The 10,009-nt window shown below is 29.7% G+C and overlaps 1 protein-coding gene across 1 annotated transcript; it reads left to right on the forward strand.

Annotated features, from left to right (window-relative positions):
• Positions 1-6,595: 6,595 nt before the first annotated feature.
• On the forward strand, positions 6,596-8,371 carry LOC104211223 (aspartic proteinase PCS1). The gene has a single exon (XM_009760245.2). The coding sequence runs from the start codon at positions 6,768-6,770 to the stop codon at positions 8,058-8,060; it is 1,293 nt and encodes a 430-aa protein (XP_009758547.1). The 5' UTR covers positions 6,596-6,767; the 3' UTR covers positions 8,061-8,371.
• The last annotated feature ends 1,638 nt before the right edge of the window (positions 8,372-10,009 follow it).

Here is a 10,009-nt window from a genome sequence, read left to right on the forward strand (position 1 = left end):
TATAGTAGTGGTGATATGTGGACACCTTTATGAAAGATTTGGAGAAAAAATTAATTAATTAAGATAGTTACTCTTCTTTTAACAATTTTTTTTTAATAAAGTTTTCTTGAAAGATCCAACTAACTATTTTTTTGTCTTTTTGAAAGAATAGAACCAAACAAGCAGATAGAGAAAGTTTGTACACCTTTTTAAGCACAAACATTAACAAAAAAAATTTGTAGGTTTTAGAGCAAAATGTGGGTGGAGTTGATTGTGCCATATGGCTTGAACTTGCCCATAATTCAAAGCTTGATTGTTACTTCAATTTATGGCTTTTTTATGCTACGTGTTAGAAATTAAGAGACTCTTTAAACCTTTCACATAGATAGAGTGAAATGATCGATAAATGTATGATTTAGATAGTGACTAGAGTAGCTTCTCATTGTAAACTCAGACGTGATGGCATGGATGAGATCTCTTACTCGTTAATTAGATGCTTCAGGTTCGAACTTGAAAATTAAGAACCTCTTGATAGGAAACGCTTCCTCTCGAACGTGCGTAACTCGATGCTATCCGACTTACTTAGCTAGTAGATTCCGGATTACGTTGATTACACAAAGGGTGTTTGACTAAGCTTATAAAGTGGTCAAACTGGCTTATACGCAACTTTTGGCTTATCTACGCGTTTGTTAAATACCCAAACAGCTTATAAGCCAAGTGCTTATAAGTTAAAATCGGTCATAAGTCATAAGTTGGTCACCCCCAACTTATGACTTTTTAGCTTATAAGCACTTATTGTTTGACCAAGACTTTTATTAGTATAGCCTTAATAATATTTTCTAATCACAAAATAACTTTCTTTTCATTCCATTTCCGTGGGTCATCTTTTTCTTCACAAAGAAACTTTTTAATTTATTATCTTCTGTAAAGTTTTAAGGATATTTTAGTCATTTTAATAAAAGAACAACTTATCAACCCTTTTCTACCAAACTTATTAACTGCTTATTATCAGTTTCGGCACGTCTATCCAAACACATAAATGTTTATTTAAAAAATCAGTTTAAGCACTTAAAATGCTTTTCAGCACTTCAAGTTTATCAGTTATTTATAATCAGCTAATCCAAGCGGGCTCACAAAACAAAAAAGATTCAGAAGTTGTCAATAATGAATATAATTTCTATGCATAAGTTGTGTTAAAAATTATTGACACTATATATCAAGTCACTTAATTAAAAGATAATAACAGGTAATAGTTCAGAAAATAGGATTAATAAGCTGGAAACAATATAAATTATCTTATATTTACCACTACAAGTTAAAATACACTTACTAGCATAACGGTTCTTCCCACTACTAATAACAGGTATTCCATAGAATTAATTGAGGTGGACACAAGCTGAATGAAAATCACCGTAATAAAAAAAAAAATGATGAACTAAAGAAGCTTTCATTGAACTCAATAGCGGTGGAGCCACGTTATAGCAAGGGGGTGTCAGTTATAGGCGGCTCAAGAACAATGGGGGCCTAAAGCTAAAGTTTATTAAGAGGTATTTTCTAAACCAATATTAAAAGGCTTTAAACTTTAAAAAATATCATATTAAGTAACACGATTCATATTTATAGTTGACATATTTAAATTCTGATAAAATAATGAAAAGCAATACACTATTATTGGTAAAGATACACAAATAAATTTCAAATTTGAAGAAAAAGATAGTAACAAGTTAGAATAATCGAACCCGATTCTAAATGTTGATAATTTGATATCAAATCAAATTTTAATATTTTTAATTTGTTTGTTGAAATGCTTGAGAAATAGAGAAAGAACCAGAAATGCAATTTTAATTTATTCAATGCCTTTCGTTCGTGTGTTTTTTAGAAAATAGAAAATTTAGTGATGACGAAGGAGAATTTAAAATACAAGATTTTTAATAAGAAAGAAAAAGAATATTAACATTAGAATATAAATTAATCATCAGTCATCATCAATCTTATACTTTTTTACCATGAATATTAAATATTTTCTAAGATAATTACCATAGATTAACCTATTTTTACTATTAATTTAAAAAATGGGGCCTTAGAAACTTAGGGACCTAAAGCCCTTGCTTCGGCCGCTTGGCCCTTGAGCCGGCACTGGTGTTAGTTTGTGGGAAAAATACAATGTAGATAGATAAAAAAAAATTATATGCATATATACTATATGTTATTTCCCTTGATTTTTTTAATATATTTATTTTTATATATTTTGGTACTCCTTAATAAAATTCTGGCTCCGCGAAACTCGACCCTAGAATTAAAACTGGGTACAGCAGAGAGATCATTGAATTCATGTCCAATATACATCATTATTTGTACTTGTTTAAAAACCCATGATAGTTTTGAAAGACACCATAGGACAGAATTCAATGGAGGAAATAATTGCTACTCCTAATTATCATATTCAATTCTATGGGTTTACCTACAAGTTTGTGTTATAATTTATGAAATGATGCCAATGAGCTAGTACAATCTCTTATAGCGTTTGGTCATAGATTCTCAAATTTATTTTGAAAATTTTGATTTGGGTGAAGTTTGATTTGAAGATAAAAATATGTTTCGACATACGTTTTCAAAACATATTTCCCAAATTTATTTTGGAAAAACATGTATATTATTAGTGTTTGTGAATATTTTGGTTCAAAACCAGCTATTGGGATTTGAGATTTGGGATTTTGCCAAATTATAGGCAAAATCTATGACCAAAGATATGTTTCCCAAATAAAACCTAAATTTATTTTGGCAAAATCTATGGCCAAACGGGTCCTTAATATCCTTCAACTTCCATTTTACGTTTTTTTTAATCATGCAACAAAGCAAACTAATGTTTTTCCTCTCTTTTAATTATTTTTCCAAGAAAAAAAAGGTGTTTACACTGTCATGCATAATCTCTCAGGCTATCTTCTTATTGATATTAACCTATGATTATTTTTTTCTTGGATATATAGGTTCATCGATCTGTATACTTTTTTGTATATATATATATATATATATATATAATCCCTTTAATGGGATTATATATAGTAAGAATCATGGATATTTATTATATGATTCATATAATTGCTTTTCCAAACAATTTGAGAAGTCTTGATAATTTTTTTTATTTTTGTTTTATTATTATTATTATTATTATTATTATTATTGTTGTTGTTGTTATTATTATTTGATTTGCAATATGCGACCTGTAATACGTTCTTGCATTTTTTTGGTGGGGTGGGTTGGGGTGGGGGGACAAACTAAAGGTAAATATATTATCATCATTATCATTATCATTATCATAAAATTGAAAACTAATAATTAAGCACTAGACACTTGTTGCTAGATCTTTATTTATCATTATTCAAATCAAATCAAAACAAAATTAAAATTTCCACATAATATATTTTCTGCTCAATGGTCTCAGACAAGGGATGTCAATTGGCAAATTATGATTGATGTCTGCAAAACACCAACTATTTGAAATAGACCTTATACCAATCCTTCTAATTTTTTTAAGCATTTGCATTATATTATACACTATGAAATTTAGTGCCAAATTATGTGATTTAACATACTAATTTTCAACTGTATGATTGGAACAACGGGGCCCCACCATTTCAACTGGGTCCCATTAACAAGAACATTAGTCAAGAAAAGAAATATGAACAGAAAATGACTGGTTAATAGAAGAAGATTCTATATATGTTCTAAACCACCTTATAATTTTAAGCAAGATTGATTTCCACTTTAATGCTTTTGATAAATAACTTTTAATTTTCTTAATAAGAAAGGAAAATTTTAAAAATATAAAAAAAAAAAAAAAGATAGCCAAAAGACATGTTCTCCCCTTTTTTCTATCGAATTTTATCATTTTTGTGTCTAGAAGATACCAATTCTTGATTAGGTGAACAACAAAGGATTATAACTAAGAAAAAATTAGGCCATAGGCTGTTTCTTTTACTATTATAATAATATAGCCCCTTAATATTTATAAAATTTATATATTCTAACTTTATATAAATCTGTAAGTGGAGAAAAAGGTGGAGCTAAAAGAATTACAAAAATTAGAAAAGAGAGAATTAAGAACAAAAAAGAAGAAAAATAAGAGAAAAAGAAGAATGCAATGATTACTGTTCTTGATTGTCCTAAAATGATAAGTAGAAAATGTTTGAACATTAAATTAAAATATACTCCCTCCGTTCACTTTTAAATTTCAAGTATTCCAAAAATAAATTTTAATTTTTATTTGCCACTTTTCTCATATCAAAAGAAAAATAATTTATTTTTCCTATTTTGTTCTTAAAATTAATTACTCATTTCAAATTATTTTTCAAATCCATTATGACAATACACCAATTAGTATGGTTATCATGATAAATTATGCACTTTATTTATTGTTTCTTAAGAGCGCGCTAAGTCCAAAGTGGACAAGTTCTGATTCTGCCTCATCTGATAATATAGGTACTTTCGTAAGGACTCCATCTCAATATCAATTCGCAAGGCCTAATTCCATCGATGAGTCATTCGAGAACGAATATAGCGAGACTAATCTAATCTTATTCAACCTTAGAAAGGAATTAGGGCGAAGCCTGGGGCGGTCTCTGCCTTCATAACACACGGCACACCAACTTGAAGTTTGATTTTAAATCTCTCTCTACCTTCACAAAACTTCTCGCGCGCTTCTCGTAGTTTTGACTTGTCCTTAGGCTACTGGAATAAAAGTGAACGGGTGAAGTAATTAAGAAAGAGTAGTGGATGAACAAAAATATACTCCCTCCAGTCCATAATAAATGATTTTTTGGCTATTTTTTTGTTGTCCAAAATAAGTGATTTTTCCAGATTTCAAGAATGAATTAATTATTTTTTTTCCTACATTGACCTTGGAGTAAATAGTATGGAGTATGTGTTAGGAGTGTTTATGTGAAGAGATAATAGACGTTAATATGGTCAATTTTATTGCTAATTAATGTTAAAAGGTGAGTTTTTTAATATGTGTGAAAAACAACTAAAAAATATCTAACTTTTTTTCATTACTTTCATGGTCTGTCTCGTGGCACGATATTACCCGTATTAATAAAATGGTTCGTCAATTGTCTAAAATACTTGGAAAAAGATATGGAGAAAACTATAAAGAAGATAGTGAAAGGAAAGAAATAATTAATGGCTAGTGAAATGGTTCGTCAATTTTCTTAAATAGTTGGAAAAAAATATGGAGAAAAATTATAAAGAGGATAGTGAAAGGAAAGAAACAATAGCTAGAGGACAAGTAATTGCTAACCAAACATCCACCTTTTTGGATGTGCCTTGTGCTTTGAGGAAATTAAAAATTTGTTCCTTGTGCTTAGAAAATCTTGTCCTCGTAAAAAGCTAAATACTTAAATTTCTAAATTTGTCTTCCTGATTAATACAATAGAATATAAAATTATTTCATCTATTTTTTGTTATTTTCCACCTTTCAACTTCATTCACTTGTTTTAATTGTGGATGTTAATAAATTTATTTTCCTTAGAAACAGAATGAAAGAAAAGGAGAATTCCCTAACTAGAAAACCAAAGCTAATTTTTTCAAAAAGAAATTCTTGTTCCAAATAAAAACTCTTTTTTAATTTATTTTTTTCGTTTTTAAGGTAATCGTATGTTGATAGAAGGGTCATTTCATAGGGAAAGAGTATATGGCTCACAAAAGGAAAGAAAAGAGGAATTCTCTATGAAGAGAAACAAAAGCTTTTTAATTTATTTTTTTTAAAAATCTTTTTATTTAATTTTAGATATTCACTTAATCTTGTTAGGTCTAGCGTTTTTTTTTATATATAGTATTCAAGGCTCTTTATTTTGTAGGCGTATATGATATTTGAGCTCCGGGAGGGAGAGATGTCATTCAGGTGAAATCCAATATTATAGATCCAACTTTCGATCGAGGAATCCTTCATCAATGATTGTGAATGACTAATTTTTTTCAATCTTTTTTACCTTAGTTTCAGAGGTGCAAGTCAGAAAAATTTAGAAATAGAATCATTTGAGCTAAATTCTTTATTTCATCTTCCTTTTTCTTTTTTCCTTTTTAGGTTCTCATAGGGTTGTAGAAGGATTATTTCATAGGGAAAGAGTCTATGACTATGAATTTATCGATGACTATAGTAAGACGATTAAAATTTCTTTATCTTTAACTAAAAAAATTAGGTTTGAACAATCGGAATAAAAAAACTCCTAACAGATAGTACTGCTTTCATCTTAGTGAATCTTACACGATACGAATATAAATTAGCGTCATCAATGGCGAAGCCAGAAATTTCATTTAGAGTATTTAAACTTGAAATAAATAAATAAAAAAAACCCAGATAAAAGATATTCAATATATGTTATATACCATTAAAATCTAATATTTTACCTATACATATAGTGTAATTTTTTAACGAAAGATGGTTAGTTGACCATCCTTAAGGCTATGTACCTTTTCCGCTGAGCGCAATATCAATTAATTTTTATTATCACATAGAAAAAGAAAGAAAAATAACAATCAGTGGCTCAACTACAATTTTCAGTAGGTAACTATGATCATTATAAAACAGCTTACAAACAACTCAAAATATTATCTTCAAAACCGCGTTTGGCTTTTGCTTTTCTTTTTCCCTTTTTTCCTCTTTGCCTTTCCTTTTCCTCTTTTTTCCTCTTTACAAAATCCATATAAATAGCCAAACATCCACTCCACTTTAACTCCAAATACCAACCACCCCCTTCTTCAACCCCTACCCAAATTCTTGAATTTTCTCCATGGAAATTTACAAAGCTTTCTTGCTTCTATTTCTTAGTTTTCTTCATATAACAATAGCTAAAAAATCCCATGAAAATAAACCATTTTCACTTTCTTTTCCTCTTACTACAACCCCTTTATTATCTCAAAAATCTTCTACTAAATCCATTTTTCAATCTTCTAAAACCATGACAAGAATGGCATCTTTAAGTTATAAATCAAATTTCAAATATTCAATGGCTTTAATTGTTACACTTCCTATAGGAACACCTCCACAAAATCAAGAAATGGTTTTAGATACTGGAAGTCAACTTTCTTGGATTCAATGTAATAAAAAAATTCCAAAAAAACCACCTCCTACTACTTCATTTGATCCTTCTTTATCCTCTTCTTTTTCTGCTCTTCCTTGTAATCATCCACTTTGTAAGCCACGAATTCCCGATTTTACCCTCCCAACATCGTGTGACCAAAAACGTTTGTGTCACTATTCTTACTTCTATGCTGATGGTACTTTAGCTGAGGGTAATTTGGTACGAGAAAAATTTACCTTATCAAATTCCCAAATTACCCCTCCTTTGATTCTTGGTTGTGCTACGGAGTCTAGTGATGATAAGGGTATTTTGGGAATGAATCTTGGACGGTTTTCTTTTGCTTCCCAAGCTAAGGTACAAAAATTCTCTTATTGTGTGCCTAGTAGACAAGGGAAAATATTACCTAGTGGAACATTTTACCTAGGTCAAAACCCTAATTCATATATGTTTCAATATATAAATCTTTTGACTTTTCCTCAAAGTCAACGCATGCCAAATTTGGACCCCCTAGCTTATACTATTGATATGGTGGGGATAAAAATTGGCGGGAAAGGATTGAATATCTCCGAGAGGGTTTTCCGGCCGAACGCTGGTGGTTCCGGCCAGACGATGATTGATTCCGGCACCCAGTACACTTTCCTGGTGGAAGAAGCATATAATAAAGTCCGAGAAGAAATTGTTAAGTTAGTAGGTTCGAAATTAAAGAAGGGGTACGTTTATGGTGGTTCACTCGATATGTGCTTCGATACTATAAATTCCATACAAGTCGGACAATTAATAGGCGATATGACGTTAGAATTTGGAAATCGAGTTGAGATTATGATTAATAAAGAGAAAATGTTGGATGATGTAGGTGGAGGAGTTCATTGTATAGGGATTGGACGATCGGATTCACTTGGAATAGCAAGTAATATTATTGGAAATTTTCATCAACAAAATTTATGGGTAGAATTTGATTTGAGTAATAGAAGAGTTGGTTTTGGGAAAGCAGAGTGTAAGTAGGGTATATTAGAGTAGTGTAGTGGGTGTTTCGAGTATATATTTTTATGAAACTTTTTAAAAAGTGTACTCCTTCCGTTCCAATTTATGTGAATCGGTTTGACTGGACACAGAGTATTAAAAAAATGAATTTTTTTTGGAATAAAGACCAAAAAAGAAATAGATTCACATAAACTGAGGTGGGAGTATATGTTAGTCCGGAGGAGTTGTTGGGGGCTTGTGTTTTGTACATATAAAATATTTTCTTGGTCAAAGAGATAATGTTATAAAATATGGATGTACACGTACTATGTATAAATTATTTTCTATTTTAATCTTCTTCCACACTATCGAATATTATTGGTAGGATCGAACTCTCTTGTTTTTTATTTTATTTATTAACGATGATATTCGAATTAGCTTGAACGTATCTGAGATTATGTGTTCAACCGATCGAACTATATAACCTCTCGCTAGTCTAAGCTAGCGTTTGGACATAGATTTAATTGAAACTTAGAGAAAGAGTTTTTGAAGTTGTGTTGAAATATAATTTTTGAAAATTGAAGTTGTGTTTGGACATGCATTTTATTTGAAGAAAAATTGAAGTTTTGTGAGTGAAAGAAAAAAAAATTTGAAAAACTATCGTGAATTAGTTTTTGGGAACTTAGAATTTTTTTTTCCCCAAAACATAATCATATTTCATAAACAAACAATATTTTTAATTTTTTTTGAAAAACAAAGCCAAAATCTATGGCGGCGCTAAGTATCAGATAATTATTCTTATTAAAATTAAGAAAAAAAGAATTTTATTCATTTTACCACAACTCTCGATTGCATTACTAGTCAATTTGATGATTGTGACATGACGAGATCACTCAAATTTCGTTAGTTAAAATTTTAGAAACTATGTATACTCTCCTTATTCGTTTCACTGCTATATATATGGATGACTACACATGAACCTAATTAAAAGGACAAGAAAAAATAAACACACAGGGAGAAAAAATTGTACATATGTCCTTGTCCATTAATTAATTTGCCGTGGCCAGTCACGTAAAGATTTAATTTTTGGACAGACTTTAGTGGATAGTTGTACTAACCACTACTACTCCATAATTTTTACGGTAGTTTGAGGCTAGTAAAAGAAATTAAGCTAGCGTTTGCATATAAATTTGGTTAAAATTTGAAGATGATATAAAAATAATTTATAAAAGTTAAAATTATATTTAGACATACATTTTAATGGAAAAGTAGTTGAGTTTTTTGAGTAAATAACTTCAAAAACTTGAAAACCTAGTCTAACCACTTTTTAAAAACTTGGAAAATACATTTTTAAAAATTGCCCGAAAATTGATCACTTTTTATAATCAAGCAATGTTTTTGAATTTTCTTTTAAAAAAAGTAAAAAAAATAAAATTTATGCCAAACGGGACCTTACCATTATAGAAATATGTGGTGGTCAAATAATAGTGGCGAACACAAAATTTTTAAAAACTGAAATAAGTCAATATCTGAAAAAGTTAAAAAGATTTAATATCTAATATATATGTCCATCTATCAATCGCCGGCATAACAATAAAAAGATCATTAAAAAAGCGTAAGTCGTTATTAAAACATTATAAAGTTGATGATTCCCACCAAGTATTTGATAGCCGGATCATTCCATACGAATCATTTATATATATACCATAAAATTTAATTTCTAACGGACAAAGTTCGAATGAACCCCTTCCGCTCCTAACTCCGCCAGATAGACTCAAGCAAAAAAACAATGATTACATGCAAAATAATGGTAGGGTTTACCATATCGGCAATTTGCATGCAACTAATAAGAATTAGAAGACAAGCACTTTAGAGTCTTTTGCCGGACTTTGTTAAAAGTGTATTCCCAACACTTGCATGATTAAGACGATTTTAGGTGTTAATTGAAGTCATTTAAATTAATCCCCCTTTCTAATTTTGTTTTCCTTTTG

This window comes from Nicotiana sylvestris, chromosome 5, assembly GCF_000393655.2.
Source record: "Nicotiana sylvestris chromosome 5, ASM39365v2, whole genome shotgun sequence".
NCBI lineage: Eukaryota > Viridiplantae > Streptophyta > Magnoliopsida > Solanales > Solanaceae > Nicotiana > Nicotiana sylvestris.

Excerpts from the sequence above, each read along its gene's own strand:
- LOC104211223 (XM_009760245.2), top strand. The coding sequence starts at position 6,768 with ATGGAAATTTACAAAGCTTTCTTGCTTCTATTTCTTAGTTTTCTTCAT.